This window comes from Arachis hypogaea, chromosome 16 (assembly GCF_003086295.3).
Source record: "Arachis hypogaea cultivar Tifrunner chromosome 16, arahy.Tifrunner.gnm2.J5K5, whole genome shotgun sequence".
NCBI classification, from domain to species: Eukaryota; Viridiplantae; Streptophyta; class Magnoliopsida; order Fabales; family Fabaceae; genus Arachis; species Arachis hypogaea.
In genome coordinates this window covers 112,115,722-112,134,904 of record NC_092051.1, presented here as the reverse complement: position 1 = coordinate 112,134,904, position 19,183 = coordinate 112,115,722, and the positions used below count along the sequence as shown (strand labels likewise).

Here is a 19,183-nt window from a genome sequence, read left to right as displayed (position 1 = left end):
TCCGAGTTCCCTCCTCTGCCTTTCCGGGTCTCGATGTATCTGTCCAGGAGCCCTTGGCGTGCTAGCCTTTCCAGGAGGTCTTTTGCAACGATGCAGTCATCCGTAGTATGACCGAACTTCCGGTGGAAGGCACAATGCTTTGTCTTGTCCACGAACCGTTGATCATGGTAGTTCCCTGCTCGGGCTGGTGGCTTTATGATTTTGGCATTGAGGATTTCTCTGATGATGTTGAATCTGGTGTATGTGTTGTACTTCGACGCGGGCCTAGAAAGTTTCTTAGTGTCCCTATTGCTTGGCGATCTGAAAGTCCTTTCCTCGTCTCTCCGATGAGGTTGTTTGTCTGTCTTTTGGGCTTCTCGGAGTTCTTCGATCTCCATTTGACCTGCCGCCCTTTCTCGGAATTCCTCTAGCGTCTTTCGTTTTGTTATGGCAATGGTCTCCCGAAATTTTCCAGGCCTGAGGCCGGCCTTAAGAGCGTGCAGGTGGACGGCCGGGTCCAAGTCTTGGATCTCCATAGTGGCGTCAGCGAATCTGGTCATGTAGTCTTTCAGGCTCTCGTGCTGACCTTGTTTGATGGTGCCGAGATAGTCCGAGCCATGTACGTAGATTCTTGATGCAGCAAAATAATCGATGAATGATCTGGCGAGGTCTTCAAATGAGGAAATTGAACCTGCAGAAAGTTTAGAAAACCAGAGTAACGCAGCGCCGTCTAGGTACGTGAGGAATGCTCGGCAGAGGACGGGCTCATTGTTAGGGCCGTTGAAAAACATCATTGATTAGAACTTCTTCACATGGGCCCGAGGGTCGCCGAACCCCTTGTATGGTTCTAGCGCGGTGGGCAGCGTAAAGTTTTTCGGCATCTGGTAGTTTGTGATCTCCTCGGAGAAAGGGTTGTCAAGGGTGAGCTTCTCCTTTGGCGGGACGATGTTTAAAGGGTCCGCCGCACTTTGAGCCGAGCCCTTGGAGTTCTCTCCATTGTTCTGTGTTGAAAGCTCGGCTATCCTTCGTACCTCCGCCTGAAGCTCAGCGATTTGAGCCAGGAGGTCATCCTGTGAGAGTTGTGGGTTTTCCTTGTCAGCCATGTCCGAGGATCGGAAATCCTGCAAAAATAAAGTAGAAGACTAAACGAAGGAAAAAATGGGGTTAGATGTACTCCGGGCCCCACGGTGGGCGCCAAGTGGTTCGTCCGAACACTAGGGAGGCCGAGCTTAAGCGCTTCCGAGTGAGTTGACACCGGGGTGGAAGAGCTTGACGTCGGCCGGAAGTCAAACACCGCGGCGGGAATACCTGCACAAGATACTCCGACGCTCAAGTCAGTAGTGATTCACAGTGAGTAAGTTAAGAGAAAAGAGTGAGAGAGTAAGAGAGTGATGGAACCTGAGACCTAGCTGAACATTTTAGCTAGGTTTTATAGGAGTTGGTTTTCTCCCGTTAGTAGGTGAGTCCTGGTTTATAGATTGGTTAGGATATTCTGTTTTGGTGCTATAAACCAGCTGAGCACGTTTCTTATTTTCAGTTGGGTGATGCTGCTTCGGTCCTGATCACGTGCCGAGATTTGCGGACGGCTGATACGGGACCGAGCTTTATGATGCACGTGTCTTTTTATTCGAACGGGTAAGGTTGAGCTTATCTGCTTTTGTTCCGAGCTTGTTTAATGTGACGCCAGCCCCCGATATTTGCGCGCCGAGTATTTCGGGTGACTGATACGGGGCCGAGCTTTCTGTGCAACCGAGGATAAGGGTGACGTATCAACACCCATAGAAATTTGCTGAAAATGCGACAAATCTTACCAAATTAGTGAGATTTGTCGGAGCTGCGGCAAACTCAACATAAATACCAAAAAAAAAATGAATTCCAAAAATTTTATTATTTTTATAAAAATAATAATTTTTTTAATTTAAAATAGAAAAAAATCCTTTAGAGATATGACTAATTTCTTTAGAAATGGACCTATACAGTGTATTATTTATTTATTTACTGTTATGGGTAGGTTAACCTTTTTTTTCTATTGCTAAGACAAAAAATTTGAGGATCAATTGTATAATTAGATTTTATGGATATAAATTTGATTTTTACATTTGTATTTTTAAAATAATAAAATATTTGAAAACACAAATTTAATTCTTTTTTTTTTCTAAATCTAATTCTTAAATTTCTTTTAATTGTCCTTTATAATTGTGACATATTTTTCATTTTCGAAATTTAACAAACATACACAATTCTCCAATATTAAAAGAGGAGTGCTAGGAGGCCAGCACTTTTGTTAAATTCTGTCCCGCACTTAACCATTAAAAGAAAATTGAATGATTCTATACCATTAGATGCAATCTCATACCATTAAAAACATCAGTGATAACTAATTGATGGTTAAAAATCACAAAATTTGCTGGCCTCCTAAACTTTCTGATATTAAAAATAAAAACCGTCAAAGATTATTTATATGTTGATCAAAATAAGTATAAATTGCTAAAAAATCATTTTATATTTTAAATTACTTTTTATCAATATTAAATTTTTAGATACAATCTTAATAGTTTTCTCTTTGGCATTTTCCTCTCTTGTTCTCTTTTCTAAGGACAAGGTATTAGCTACAATGCAGTATAGCACTTTTTCTGTTTACCATTAAATTCAAATCATCCATCTTTTAGTTAAAAATTCAGGTAATTAGCTACTAAATTACATTCATATGGTTTGTCCTTTTCGTACTTTAAGAAACTTTCATATATGTCTGGCCATTTACGATTTTCGTTTCATATTATTTATTTATTCATCTAAACCATATTTGTACCTTTTGAACATTTGAAATATTTCTCTCCTGACCTTTACAATATTTTAGTTAACTTTATTCTTTTCAAATAATTACCCAATTTTAATTATTTGAATTCTGCTAAAAAGTGTTCTTAAGGTATATATTAAAAGGAAAAGTCTAGAGGCCGTAACTTTTGTGTTTTCTGACCAGCACTTAACCATTAAAATAAAAGTGAGTGATCTCTCACCATTAGATGTAATCTCACACAATTAAAAATACTATTGATGGCCAATTGATGGTTACAAAACACCAAAATTGCTGATCCCCTAGCATTCCTCTACATCAAAATAAGGACCTATTTAGTTTGTATTTAAATTTTTATTTTAAAAATTTTCAAGAAAAAGTAAAAAAAAGAAATCAAAAGAAAAATCATGATTTTATTTTTGCATTGATTTTAGAGTAAATCACACAAATAAAATTATTCTAACTCAAAATTACATAGATTTCTTAAATTAAAATCAATTATTCTCCATATACAAATAATTTTTTGATACAAGTCTATACAATTCATTTATATTCACGCGCGCACAGGGACCAGATCCACCTATATAAGGTGGGGCAATTGCCCCATTGAATTTGAAAAAATCAAATAATAAATATACATGTGTATTTGCAATGTCCCCATTACAATAATATATTTGCCCCCACATTTAAAAATTTTTATTTATAATGTGAAAAAAATTATACTATTAAATATTAATATAACGATAAAAATTATTGTATTATATAAATTTAGAAAAAGTATAAAAAATCATTTTTAATTAGTTAATATTAATCTATTTTAGTGTTTAAGTTTATAATTTAGAATTAAAAATTAATAATTTTAAGTTTAGATTTTAAGATAAACAGAATAATTTTTAAAAATTGACCGTTGTTGACTACAAAAATTAGTTAATTCCGTAAAAAAAAATTTATAACATAAATATTATAGAGTGTTAACTCAGTAATTAAATAATAAAAAATATTTGAATAATAATTTGATAAAAAAAGAAATTATCTATAACTATATATAAAAGAATTATGATTTGTTTGATTTTTTAATTTTTATATTTTACACAATTTTTTATTGTTCTCTCACACACTTATATTAAAAAATCGAAGTTAGTCCATTTAAGTTAGGCTCCTTATAGATTTTTTTTTTCAAATATTAAGGTATAATGTTTTTATTATATAAAAAATAATCGATAAAAATAACTTTTTATGGGTATAAAATATTTAACAAGATGCTAGTATTAAATACTATGTGATATATTAAAAAATTGATTAATATATTTTAAATTTTAAATATATAAATATATTGTTATTTTTGCCCCACTACCAAAATTTTCTGGATTCGTTACTGCGCACGTACGTTCTTCTTCATGCCGTTACTGCCCGTTCTTCTTCATGCCGTTACTGCCCGTTCTTCTTCTTCTTGCTGCACGCTCTTGTTCTTCTTTTTCGTTATCGTCGTCACCAACACCACTGATGCCAGGGCATCTTGGCCAGTTTCACTGACCTTTTCTTTACTGTTTTTAGGGTAGTTTCATGCATTTCTTTAGGAAATAAGCTAGTTTTGGGTAGATATTCACCTACACCTTGATTCAAGCATACATTGTGCATTTTACATTATTTCATGAGGATTTTACATGAATTTAGTGACAAATTGTATGCTGCATTACCCATGACTTGGACTAGAACTTTGATGCACTCTATTGCTTGATTTCAGGACCAAAGGAAGCAAGGAAAGGGAGGTAACTTGCAAAGTTAATGAGAAAAGTGATTGCCAATAACACTCTCAAAGCCATCATTGCCCACGTTAAGAGTCACGTTAACTAAGTTAACGTGAACTCTAACGTGGAGAAGGGAAGTTGAGCCAACGTTAGTGACGCTTAACATTGTCACTAACGTTGGCAAACACTCATGAGTGGCCACGTTAGAGCCCACGTTAACCTAGTTAACGTGGCCTCTAACGTTAAAGGGGAAGAGAAGCCAACGTTAGTGACGTTCAACATTGTCACTAACGTTGGCCTAAGGATGCAACACACCACGTTAACTCCCACGTTAACTTGGTTAACGTGGGAGCTAACGTAAGAAGTGAGAGTTGTCGACAACGTTAGTGACACTCAACATTGTCACTAACGTTGGAAGCAACCACACAACCCCCCAAGGAGCCACGTTAACTTCCACGTTAACTTAGTTAACGTGGAAGCTAATGATGAGGAATGAATGATGAGCCAACGTTAGTGACACTCAACGTTGTCACTAACGTTGGGATGGCTAAGAATGGCCACGTTAGAAGCCACGTTAACCTAGTTAACGTGGACTCTAACGTGAGGTCTAGGGGCACATGGGAACGTTAGTGACAATGTTGAGTGTCACTAACGTTCTCGAAGTTTGGCAAGGCCACGTTAGAAGCCACGTTAACCTAGTTAACGTGGGCTTTAACGTGAAGCAAAAAGGGGCACACTGGAACGTTAGTGACAATGTTGAGTGTCACTAACGTTCTCGAAGTTTGGCAAGGCCACGTTAGAAGCCACGTTAACCTAGTTAACATGGGCTCTAACGTGAGGCAAAGGGGTACATTGGAACGTTAGTGAAAATGTTAAGTGTCACTAACGTTCTCGAACTTATACTTTCACTAAATGTTAACACCCCTAACGCCCTGAGCTAAAGTCTCTGCCCACTTAGCACTTTCTCTCTGCAAGTAAAGCCAAGCCCAAATGAAGAAAAGAACTGCTTCAAACTCAAGATCCAAAGGCCCAAGACTTGAAGAGCCAACTAGAAGCTGAGAGAAATAGTATATATAGGAGTAGTTTTGAATTGTTAAGGAGTTCTGGAGGCTGGAAAAAGAGAACTACTCTCTGTATTTTACCTTCTCTGCATTTTCTAGTTTTATGATGTATTCTCCATCTTTGTTTTCATTTTCAAGAGCTATGAACAACTAAACCCCTTTCATTGGGTTAGGGAGCTCTATTGTAATTTGATGGATCAATACTAATTTTCATTATTCTTCTTCTATCTTTTCTCTTGATTTTACATGAAAACTTTCGATCTTCATCCCATTGAGTAGTTATCTTGGAAGAGAAGCTATTCAAACTTGGATCTCTTTTGAACCTTGAAAGAGGAATGAAGAGATCAAGCTAGAAATGCTTTCTCATGCTGGACCAAATTGGGTTTGGATGGGTATGTGACTATAACCCTCTCAATACTTGATTTGGGAAATGCATGTGGTATAATCAGTGACCATACTTCATCTCTTCTCATGAGCAATTGACCAAGGAATTGGCTATTGATCAAGATTTGAGAGATTGAATTGCAAAAAATTGTAATTCAATCACTTAAGATTGCCAAGGAGATCAATGAGTGCATTGATTGAGGAAGAGATGAAAATGAACTTGATCCGGAGAATTGCAACATCTCCTAAGCCCAATGAACTTCCCATCTCTGATCTTACCCATTCTCTTTAATTTCTGCCATTTACTTTTATGAGCAAATCCCCCATTCCCATTTACAATTCTGCAATTTATTTTCAGTCATTTACTTCCAGTCCTTTAATTCTAGCATTTACTTTTCTGTTATTTACATTCCCGCCATTTTATTTTCTGCAACTCTCAACCTAAATTCTGGATTCGCTCAACTAGAACATTCTTCTACTTAAAGTTGCTTGATCAATCAATCCCTGTGGGATTCGACCTCACTCTATTGTGAGTTTTTACTTGACGACAAATTCGGTACACTTGCCGAAAGGAGATTTGTTGAGAGACAAGTTTTCCGTGCATCAAGTTTATGGCGCCGTTGCCGGGGATTGATTGTGCATCAACAATGATTAAATTGGAAGATCACTAGATTGAGCATTTTTATTTTTGTGAATTTCATTTTCTGTTTGAGTGATTTACTTTTTGTTTTAGTTAAACTTCTTCCCTTCCCCCTCTACTCTTTTGTTTTTCTTTGTTATTTTCAATTCTGTTTGCTAACCCACTAACTGTTTGATATATTGCATCACCCACAACTAACAATAATTCTGACACAAATACTTTCTGCACCTAGCTTTTCTTGCTTGCACTTGATGGTTGTATGACAGGGAGAAGAAGCGGGGCTTCAACTTCCTTCGATTCTGAACCTGAGAGGACCTTCCTTAGATTAAGGAGGGAGGCAAGATGAAAGAAAGTGGTTGGTGCTGAGGAAAAAGAGGAATTCTTTGAACCAAACATGGAAGACAACATGGAAAACCATCATGAAGAAGAAGATCACAACCATGGGGGAGGAGGTAGAGCAAATCATGCTGGGGAGGATAGAAGAGTTTTGGGCTCTTACATCAATCCAAACCCAGGCAATTGTGGAAGTAGCATCCAAAAGCCAACAATCCATGCCAACAACTTTGAACTTAAACCACAGCTCATCACCCTTGTTCAGAACAACTGTTCGTTTGGAGGAGGTGTTCAAGAAGACCCCAATCAACATTTGACCACCTTCCTGAGAATATGTGACACAGTGAAGTCTAATGGTGTTCACCCTGACGCCTATAGACTGCTCTTGTTTCCATTCTCACTTAGGGACAAAGCAGCCAAGTGGCTGGAATCTTTCCCAAGGGAAAGCTTGACAACTTGGGAAGACGTGGTGAACAAATTCTTAGCAAGATTTTAACCTCCTCAACGAATCAATAGGCTGAGAGCTGAGGTCCAAACTTTCAGGCAACAAGATGGTGAGACTCTATATGAAGCATGGGAGAGGTTCAAGGACTTAACAAGGAGGTGTCCACCTGACATGTTCAACGAATGGGTGCAGCTGCACATTTTCTATGAAGGGCTCTCTATGAGTCAAAGAAGGCCGTAGACCATTCATCCGGAGGATCTTTAAACAAGAAGAAGACTATTGAGGAAGCCATAGATGTTATTGAAACAGTAGCAGAGAACGACTACTTCTATGCTTCCGAAAGAGGGAACACAAGAGGAGTAATGGAGCTAAACAATGTAGATGCTCTGTTGGCCCATTACCCAGCAGCTGGCTGACCTCACCAAGAAGATGGAGATGAACCAAGTAGCAGCAATCTCCACTTCATCAACAACCCAAGAAGGAGTGAATGAAGAAGCAGAGGGGAGTCAGGAGCAAGCCAACTACATTGGGAATTCACCAAGGAAAAACTATGATCCATACTCCAAGACCTACAACCCTGGATGGAGAAACCACCCAAACTTTGGGTGGGGAAGTGAGCAAGATCAAAACCAAGACCAGAGACGTTACAACTCCAACAACAATGCAGCTCACCAGCAATTCACACAGAGGACATCTCAACACCCCCACAACAACACTTCTCCACACACCTATCAAAACCAAAATAGCACATCTGCTCCGAATCACCCATCAATTGATGACAAGCTCTCTAAGATTGAAGCCTTACTTGAAGGAATATGCCAAGAGATTCAAGAAAATAAGGTGTTCAAAGAGGAGGTGCGAGCCAATATTAAGCACCAGGGAGAGACCATCAGGAAGCTGGAATTCCAAGTGGGATATTTAGCTGAGAAGATTCCCAAACCTACTGATAGCTTCCCAAGTGACACGGAGAAAAACCCCAAAGGAGAAGCAAAGAAAGTAAGATGGGAAGATTGCAAAATGGTCACTGCGAGTGATCAAGAGACTAAAGACAACTCAACAAAGGAGGAGGATAGAGATCGCCAAGAACCAGAAATCTCACAACAAGAGCTGCTGAAGCTCTATGCACCCTTCCCTCAACTACTCAATGGTGCTGTGGGAAAGAGAATATGCTCAAGGTTCCTAGACTTGTTTGCATCTCTGCATGTAAACATACCATTCATCAAGGCAATTCAACAAATGGCTGCATTCATCAAGTATATGAAGGAACTTCTTCCCAGGAAAAGCTCACTCAAAGGAGGCCAGACTATAGTGATGAACAAGGAATGTAGTGCCCTTATTCAACCTGAGTTGCCTACAAAAAGAAGAGACCCAGGGAGTTTTCACATCCCTTGTGCCATAGGTGAAACTATGTTCGATAGAGCACTATGTGATTTGGGGGCCAGCATCAACTTACTGCCCTTATCCCTGGTGAAGAGGCTGCAGATCAATGAGATAATGCCCACAGATGTAATCATCAGACTGGCTGACAAAACTCAAAAGCAAGCAATAGGAGTGGTGGAAAATGTGTTGCTAAAGGTTGGGAAATACTTTCTCCCAACAGACTTTGTAATCCTGGACATGGAAGAGAGTCACACTCACCCAATCATATTGGGAAGACCATTCCTAGCTACGGCCAGAGCACTTATCGATGTAGAGAAAGGGGAACTAATATTGAGAATCCATGATGAACGACTCAGCTTCAATGTTTTTAAACTCTCATAAGAAACAGATCAAGAGGACAAGGAACTCAACGCAAATGATAATGAGACACTGAAGGAGGAAACAAGCACTAAAGCACAGCCAGTTCATTCTGAGATCCCCTTAATAGATAAACAAGGAAAACAACAATTGCCACAGCTCAAGGAAAAGTTGGAGGAACCTAAACCTCTAGAGGTAGATGAAGACAGCATCACAACTCCTTGGAAAAAAGAGGTCACCAAGGGGAAGGCAACTTCAAAAGAAACAAAGAAGAAGGTACCAAAGAGGTGGAGGAACAAGAAGATCCCTACGGAAGACTTCTCTCCAGGGGATAGAGTTGTCTCAGCTTACTTCCCAGATATTCCCCCTAATCTCCCTACTGTACCATCTCAGTTACCCAAGGTCTTCACTATCAACAGAGTTCTCTCCTTGGAACATGTGGAGATCATTGATCCAACCAATGGATATAAATCCACAGCAAGAGGGGAGGACTTTAAGCACTACCAACCACCCTGATGAAGGAAAAACGTCAAGCTAGTGACGCTAAAGAAGCGGTTCATGGGAGGCAACCCATGTTTTATATGTTTTCAAAATAATGAATAAATCAATGTTTATGAATTTCAACCCAAACTTGACAAACACTTGGTGCAATCTTTATCATGCAATATATAGTGAAGAACAAGTTTGGTGTTCAAAGCAAACCAAGATGCATGCTAGTCTTGGGAGCTTTGAACAAAACTTTTCATCACATTGTTTCAAACTAAGTTTGGTGTCACCCCATGGTGCCACCAAAATGCATATAAGGACCCACCAATAGTTAGTTAGTTAGTTGGAATTCATAAATAAACAATCAAATCTTTTCTTCCCTTTTATTAATATTAGCCGTAAAATTCATATGGTCATTTTAATATCCTTTCTTACTTTTCTTAGTTTGTCTTTATAGGAAAAGAAAAGGAGCATTAAAAGGGATAGATTGGACAACCAAACAAAGAAGGTTCGGACACCACAAAAGGAGGGGCTACACACTTGTTCTAAAAAGGGAATACATCGGAAAATGTTGCCATGCAACATTGAAAAAAATGGCACCCCTAGAAGACCAAGCAATCCCCATCATAAAGTGATGATCCTTGTCTTCTAGCCATGCATAACCCCAACCGTCCATCAAGTGACCACTTCATCAATCTACACCCTCCATTCTCTCACAACTTCTCTATATAAACGACCCTTGTCCGTACTACCCTTCATTGTCATCACACACCCTTCACCACTCTTCCTTTCGGTACAAGACACCCTCTATCCGATTATAAACATTCCTCCCCTCACTCTCTTCATTGCCATAAAACCCTAAACAACCAAAAGTCTTCACAACCTTACCACCTTCACATATTAACTATCATTCATGGCATCTTCGGGTTCTAAAAGAAGGAAGGGAAAGGAACCCATGGAAGAACACCCATATGATAAAAGGAGATTTAGAAGCATGCATCATGCATTGCAATACGGGTGGATGGTTGATAAGGAAATCATTTATGAGCTGGGATTTCAAGTTACAAAGACTGAGTGCCCCGAAATCACAGAGAAGATAGAAAGGAGAAGATGGGAGCTCCTCACTGACCCGGTCATTAAGGTGAATGCAAATCTCATAAGAGAATTTTATGCAAATGTGGTTCGATATGATAAGAAGGATGAGTCTTACACAAGCTTTGCGAAAGGAAAGACAAAGAGTGGAAGAGAGTCATGAGTCAGTAAGGAAGGCACTTGAGGATTGGAAGCAAGCAAGATTGGCACGGATGCGAGGAAATGCAAGCGGAAACAAGGAGGACAAGCAAGGAAAAGAGCATGGACATCCACAACAGTAAAAAGTGGTGGAGTTCCTTCTTTGTTCCATCTTTCTCTATGTTTTAAATAAGGAAGATCTTGTATGAAATAGAACTTGCTTCCATGTTATGTTTAAACCTTTTTCAATTATGTCTTTTAAGTTTTTGGTATTGAAGAAAGTCTATGTGCACTAGTCTTTATGTCACTGCATCCTTACTTTACTTTCTTGTAAGCTTGTCCCTTTAAATCAAATGAAGAAGAGAATGTTTATGTTTTTAAAAGACCAGAGTAGGGTTCATAATGTGGAAGTGCATTCATGAATCTTTGGGGTAGTCATAAGTTAGCTAAGTTGGTTCAACCACAAGGCTAGGAGGACAACTATCTATCCTGAATACTTGACTTTGGATATATCCATGTGACTAAGTTAATAACAAGATCCTAATAAGAGAAAAGGGAAAGAACAATGGAAGTGAAAAAATAAAAGAAAAAGAGTAAGCAATAAGGCTAGGCACCAATGGTTTGGACCTTGAGACAAGTGTCTGTGGTGCTCCTGTGTGAGGGATCTACTTGGATGAATAAGCTCCCAGGGGTGCTTTATCACTTGGTAACTTGGGTTAACTAACCCGGGATTATCAGCTGAAAATCCATTATCAAGAGTAACCCTCACTACAGAACATTTAGTAACCCAAAGAGGTGCTGGACACCAAGATCTTAAGAAAAGAAAATAAATAAACTATATGCCTGTGGTGTGTATGTATGGGGGAGAGACTTGAGGGAGTAAGTCCTTAGGGGTGCTTCAACACCTAGCACCTTGAACCAACTGGTTCGGGAGTGTTGGCTGAAAGCTTATCTTAAAGAGTTGCCCCCTTACAGAGCACTTAGCCTAAATAACACAAATAACCCTTGAAATAACAATAAAAGGATCAATGAATAAAAGTCTCATGGGATATAAACAAAGTAAGTGTTTAGGGACATGATAAAAGTCTGAAAGCCAGTAATGGAATGAACCTAAGTTGCTATGCATGAAACCACCATAAAATCAGTAACATGACTTCCACAAGAATGACTCATTCCTCTGGATATTCCATTCGTCAATCTCTTGTTCCAGTACTTGCTTAGGGACAAGCAAGCTTTAAGTTTGGTGTTGTGATGCCAGGGCATCTTGGCCAGTTTCACTGACCTTTTCTTTACTGTTTTTAGGGTAGTTTCATGCATTTCTTTAGGAAATAAGCTAGTTTTGGGTAGATATTCACCTACACCTTGATTCAAGCATACATTGTGCATTTTACATTATTTCATGAGGATTTTGCATGAATTTAGTGACAAATTATATGCTGCATTACCCATGACTTGGACTAGAACTTTGATGCACTCTATTGCTTGATTTCAGGACCAAAGGAAGCAAGGAAAGGGAGGTAACTTGCAAAGTTAATGAGAAAAGTGATTGCCAATAACACTCTCAAAGCCATCATTGCCCACGTTAAGAGTCACGTTAACTAAGTTAACGTGAACTCTAACGTGGAGAAGGGAAGTTGAGCCAACGTTAGTGACGCTTAACATTGTCACTAACGTTGGCAAACACTCATGAGTGGCCACGTTAGAGCCCACATTAACCTAGTTAACGTGGCCTCTAACGTTAAAGGGGGAAGAGAAGCCAACGTTAGTGACGTTCAACATTATCACTAACGTTGGCCTAAGGATGCAACACACCACGTTAACTTGGTTAACGTGGGAGCTAACGTAAGAAGTGAGAGTTGTCGATAACGTTAGTGACACTCAATATTGTCACTAACGTTGGAAGCAACCACACAACCCCCCAAGGAGCCACGTTAACTTCCACGTTAACTTAGTTAACGTGGAAGCTAACGATGAGGAATGAATGATGAGCCAACGTTAGTGACACTCAACATTGTCACTAACGTTGGGATGGCTAAGAATGGCCACGTTAGAAGCCACGTTAACCTAGTTAACGTGGACTCTAACGTGAGGTCTAGGGGCACATGGGAACATTAGTGACAATGTTGAGTGTCACTAACGTTCTCGAAGTTTGGCAAGGCCACGTTAGAAGCCACGTTAACCTAGTTAACGTGGGCTTTAACGTGAAGCAAAAAGGGGCACACTGGAACGTTAGTGACAATGTTGAGTGTCACTAACGTTCTCGAAGTTTGGCAAGGCCACGTTAGAAGCCACGTTAACCTAGTTAACATGGGCTCTAACGTGAGGCAAAGGGGTACATTGGAACGTTAGTGAATATGTTAAGTGTCACTAACGTTCTCGAACTTATACTTTCACTAAATGTTAACACCCCTAACGCCCTGAGCTAAAGTCTCTGCCCACTTAGCACTTTCTCTCTGCAAGTAAAGCCAAGCCCAAATGAAGAAAAGAACTGCTTCAAACTCAAGATCCAAAGGCCCAAGACTTGAAGAGCCAACTAGAAGCTGAGAGAAATAGTATATATAGGAGTAGCTTTGAATTGTTAAGGAGTTCTGGAGGCTGGAAAAAGAGAACTACTCTCTGTATTTTACCTTCTCTGCATTTTCTAGTTTTATGATGTATTCTCCATCTTTGTTTTCATTTTCAAGAGCTATGAACAACTAAACCCCTTTCATTGGGTTAGGGAGCTCTGTTGTAATTTGATGGATCAATACTAATTTTCATTATTCTTCTTCTATCTTTTCTCTTGATTTTACATGAAAACTTTTGATCTTCATCCCATTGAGTAGTTATCTTGGAAGAGAAGCTATTCAAACTTGGATCTCTTTTGAACCTTGAAAGAGGAATGAAGAGATCAAGCTAGAAATACTTTCTCATGCTGGACCAAATTGGGTTTGGATGGGTATGTGACTATAACCCTCTCAATACTTGATTTGGGAAATGCATGTGGTATAATCAATGACCATACTTCATCTCTTCTCATGAGCAATTGACCAAGAAATTGGCTATTGATCAAGATTTGAGAGATTGAATTGCAAGAAATTGTAATTCAATCACTTAAGATTGCCAAGGAGATCAATGAGTGCATTGATTGAGGAAGAGATGAAAATGAACTTGATCCGGAGAATTGCAACATCTCCTAAGCCCAATGAACTTCCCATCTCTGATCTTACTCATTCTCTTTAATTTCTGCCATTTACTTTTATGAGCAAATCCCCCATTCCCATTTACAATTCTGCAATTTATTTTCAGTCATTTACTTCCAGTCCTTTAATTCTAGCATTTATTTTTTTGTTATTTACATTCCCGCCATTTTATTTTCTGCAACTCTCAACCTAAATTCTGGATTCGCTCAACTAGAACATTCTTCTAATTAAAGTTGCTTGATCAATCAATCCCTGTGGGATTCGACCTCACTCTATTGTGAGTTTTTACTTGACGACAAATTCGGTACACTTGCCGAAAGGAGATTTGTTGAGAGACAAGTTTTCCGTGCATCAACCACCTCCTCCTCCTCCTCCTCCTCTTCCTCCTTTTTTTTTCATTAGAATTTCTTCTCCTCCTTCCTTTTCCTCCTTCTCCTCCATCATCAGTTATCTCGTTGTTGAAGATTATAAATAATTCAAGTTCAGATTGTCAATTGAACCAGAACAAAATTGATTATTGTTTTGAATCCAATCAAGTGACTGAGTTGTGGTTCGATTCTAGTTAATTTTTTCGTTAGTAGTTAAGTGAATAATGTTTCATCATTGATGGTTTGAATTGAGTGTAATGTAAAAGTTTTGCATTAAAGAAAATATTTTTTTGTATTTGTAGCAAATTTGGGTGTAACACGAAGATATTTGGGTGTAACACGAAGATATTTGAGTGTATTGTTTAAGACTTTTTGGTGTATGTGTGCTGATAAGTTCTGCATAATTTAAAACTCTTCTTCTCCCTCCTCCTTATCTTCTGCTACTTCTTCTTCTTTTTCATCATTATCATCATCATCATCTTCTTTTCTATTTCTTATTCATTTTTTTCTTGTTTTATCTTCTCAAGTTTCTTCTTGTTTTACTCTTTTAACAAGAATAAAAACAAAAAAAATCAAACAAAGAAGAAGAAACATATAATGCTGTAAAATTACTTGGAAGAGGATGAACTTACATTCATTCAACTAAAAGAAAGAAAGAAATAAGGGAAAAAAAAAGAAAAAAATGTAGCATGAGAGGAAATATTTTTTTAGTATTTGTAGCAAATTTGGGTGTAACATGAAGATATTCGAGTGTATTGTTTAAGAATTTTCGGTGTATGTGTGCTGATAAGTTCTGCATAATTCAAAATTTTTCCTCTTCTTTCTCCTCCTCATCTTTTGCTGCTTCTTCTTCTTCATCTTCTTATTTCATATTCTCATAATTCTTCTTGGGAGGAAAAATCAAACAAAGAAGAAAAAATACATAATATTGCAAAATCGATAGAAAGAGGAGGAGGAAAAAAAATACAGCAACAACAACAGTAATAAAAAAACGACGACGAAGATGAAACACGCAAAGAAAAAGGAGGAGAAACGCAAAGAAGAAAGAGAAGAAGAAGGAAGAGGAGGAGGAGGAGGAGGAACGCAGGATACAAAGAGGAACGTGATTTCACACACACGTTATGTAAGTGACTTGTTTGACTTGTATGCTAAAAAGACTTGTATGTGTAGCAGTACTCAATCAGAATTGGTTACATGCTCTGTCTTCATTACAAGAATAATTAATTTTAGCAACAAATATTTAGCGGCAATAATACAATAGCAGCTATTTTTTTATTTAAGTTATATTTTTGTGGCTATTATATATTTGTCATTAATACTATAGATTATAATGGTAATTATTATTATTGCCACTAAAAATATAAGAAAAACTACCTTTAATAAAAAATTTTAGTAGCCATAATACAATGGCTGGTTTTATTTTTATTAAAATATAAGAAAACTACCTTTAGTAAAAAAATTTTAGCGGTCATTGTACTATGGCTGGTATTATTTTTATTAAAATATTTTTTTTATAACAATTAGTCAAAAGAAGAACAAAGACCCACGGACACCCACCTCACCCCCTTTCTCTTACTTTCTGAGAAACCTAACCCTAAACCCAGCCACTATTACCATTCTTCCAGTAGAGGGTGCTGCCGCCAGCGGGGACAGACCGTGGATGCCGTCGCACTCTTCTCATCACCGAACTCTTCTTAGCTTTCATCGTTCCTCTTCTCGTTGCCATCTCATGAAGAAAGCGTTGACCACGTGTTGCCGTCGCGAAGGTTGCTCGGTCGGTCGTCGTGTCTTCGATCTCTCTCTCTCTCTGTGTGTGTGTGTGTGTGTGTGTGTGTGTGTGTGTGTGTGTGTGTGTGTGTGTGTGTGTGTGTGTGTGTGTCCGAGGTCAACATGGCTCTTCGAGCTCTCTGTTGCTCTCTGTCCAAGCTCACTTCCTTCTTCCATCGCCGTCACTTGCCTTCCTCCTTCACCGTCGGTGAGCACTACTGCTTCAATTTAATTTTGCTTGTTTTGTACTTTTGTTAATAATACAGGTTGCTAGGTTTTTTTATTTCTGTTTGAGTTTATTAATTTTTTTTCTTATTTTGAGATACTGAATTTGAAATAATGGTTAAATTGAATGATTCCTCGCCGTCGAATGTTCCTTTATTTTTTTTCTCTTTTAAATTTGGATTTTGGTCTGCACAACCTTGGTTTGAGTCAATATGGTTAATTTTTTTATTATGAAATTGTTAACAGCGACAATGGTGAGGGTTAGTACCTTGAATGATTCTCTCAAGAGCATGTACAATGCCGAAAAGCGAGGGAAGCACCAGGTCTATGATTAGGCCATCATCAAAATTGATTATTAAGTTCCTTTTGGTGATGTAGAAGCATGGTATTTCCAAATCTTCTTCACCTCCTTAATTTAAGTCTTTTTTACCACTATTGGATTCTTAATCCACGATTCTTACTCTTGTCCCTGATGCATGCACCTCATTTTTTTTGTTTACTGTTGGATGGAAAATTTAGTTGATAACGAAGGAGATGTAAATGATCGTTGCGAAACAATGAAGAAGGTGAGGAATAAGATCGGCAAGTATGAGGTTGGTAGAACCATCGGCGAAGGTACATTTGCCAAGGTCAAATTCGCTAAGAACACCGACACCGGAGACAGCGTTGCCATTAAGGTCATGGCTAAATCCATCATTCTCAAGCATAGATTGGTTGAACAGGTCAACCTTACGCTTTAGTCTTCTTTGTTTACTTATCTTCCCAATTATTGTTAATTGTTCTTTTGATTCCTTTTGTTTTAAGTCAAGCTTGGTTTTTCATTTAGCTTGAATTTATATAAGCTAGGTTACCGATGAAGCTAAATGATTTAGGGTTACCAATGCTACTAGGGTGACGTAAATCAACATTACACATAGTGTTGCTACAAACTCTTAGTTTAGCTAAGAGATGGCAGTAAATTTTGCAGTGTATGAGGATGTGCATTGTAATGCTTGTGTGTAAATGTGTTGATAATGTTTTTATCCTCCGTAAAACCTGCACAGTATTCTCTCTTGATTATGCTACTTTTCAGTGGGATTTACATTGCATGCAGTCAAAGACATTTTGTTTCTTCTATTTGTATGCTGGACTTTTCATTTTTGGCTGAATAATCATGTAGCTTGTTATACTAAATTGTTATTTTGATTCTTTCTCCCTTATGCCATGCATTTTCTAACTTGAATCGTGTAACAAATTAAAAGAGAGATATCCATTATGAAAATTGTCAGACATCCAAATATAGTTAGGTTGCATGAGGTATGTATAATATGCTAATACATGACAAATTTCATTGTATTTCTTTATCTTATTATATTTCTAAAGCTTCTTATATTTTAGGTTTCGACCAGCAAGACCAAGATCTACATAATTCTTGAGTTCGTAATGGGAGGAAAATTATATGATAAAATTGTAAGAATTCATATGCTATTTGTCTATCGGATATGTTGGAGATTGGTTCTGCTATACTCATCTTGAAAATTAGCTTGACATGTCAAAGTTTTGTGCTTGATATGTATATGGTTACACCCTTTCTGGATCTGTAGGCTCAACAGAATAAGCTTTCTGAAAATGATTCTAGGCACTACTTTCAACAACTTATAGATGTTGTTGCTCATTGTCACAAGAAGGGTGTGTATCACAGAGACTTCAAGGTGAAAGATAATATATTACAGATGAAGTTAACTATAATCTTGATGTAATTTTTGTTGGCCTTATTATGTTTTGATCATGATGAAGTTGTTTTCTTTCTAATTATAGCCTGAAAACCTTCTTGATGCATTCGAAAACTTGAAAGTCTCTGACTTTCGATTGAGTGCATTGATAAAGTAGATAAGAAAGTACTCTATTTGTGAAATGGAGATGAAAGAAATGATTTTTTGTACATTAAAAATAAGCAGAGTCATTTTATTGTATTGGCGTATGAATGTGCTTTATCTTTGGAAAATGTTTGGAGATGGCAAATTTGACTCTTGCATTTTTTTTTCAAGGGTGTTGATGTTCTCCACACGACATGTGGGACCCCAAATTATGTTGCACCTGAGGTAAAGTAAAGTATGCAGTTCTAATCTGTTATATATATTATCTCGATCATTTGCTTGTTTTCCTTGAGGTATAGTTTTAGTTATGTTATGGGAAAATAAGTCTATAGTTTGATGCCCTAATAGCTGTTATTAGTAAACCCATTACCTTAGGACTAAAGTCATTCTTAGCTTGGTTCAGTATTTCAGAGTATATTTTATTTGGTGCTCGAGTTTCTTATGAAGTGATCTTTTGTAGGTGCTAGGCAATCAAGGTTATGATGGTGCAGCAGCTGATGTTTGGTCATGTGGAGTCATCCTGTATGTTTTGATGGCTAGATATCTTCTTTTTGAGGAGGCTGACCTTCCTGCACTGTACAACAGAGTATTTTTCCTCTGCCTCTCCTTAGCTTGAAGTGGAGACCTCAAAGAGCTAGTCAGAATAGGCAAAATGTGTTGTGAGTGTCATGGAAAATAACAGTTAAAAATAACCTTATGTTGTAACAATAAACAATATCAGAAGGCATACTGTCAACAATTATTTAAAACTACTAGGAGCATGTAGTGCTATAGATTAATAAGTAATAACTACTGCTTATAAAATACTCATTTACTTTTAATCATTAGCTATGTGCCAATCATTGATGTAACATAAACTTGTAGTATTTGTATTGTTTAAATTTTTATTATGCTTTATTACTTTTCAAGAGAAATTTGTATATAAATATTTTTAATTTAATAAAATAT

General features: G+C 37.7%; 1 protein-coding gene and 1 non-coding gene across 2 annotated transcripts; one reads left to right on the top strand and one right to left on the bottom strand.

Annotated features, from left to right (window-relative positions):
- Window positions 1-7,453: 7,453 nt before the first annotated feature.
- LOC112760125 (small nucleolar RNA R71) lies at window positions 7,454-7,557 on the bottom strand. Its single transcript, XR_003180578.1, has one exon. It is a non-coding gene; the product is annotated as a small nucleolar RNA R71 (small nucleolar RNA).
- A 9,328-nt stretch (window positions 7,558-16,885) lies between these two features.
- Window positions 16,886-18,248, top strand: LOC112757366 (CBL-interacting serine/threonine-protein kinase 24-like). Its single transcript, XM_025805953.1, has 4 exons — window positions 16,886-17,101; window positions 17,757-17,828; window positions 17,963-18,070; window positions 18,177-18,248. Exons 1-4 carry the CDS (start codon window positions 16,886-16,888, stop codon window positions 18,246-18,248), a joined length of 468 nt encoding a protein of 155 aa, XP_025661738.1.
- Window positions 18,249-19,183: the final 935 nt, after the last annotated feature.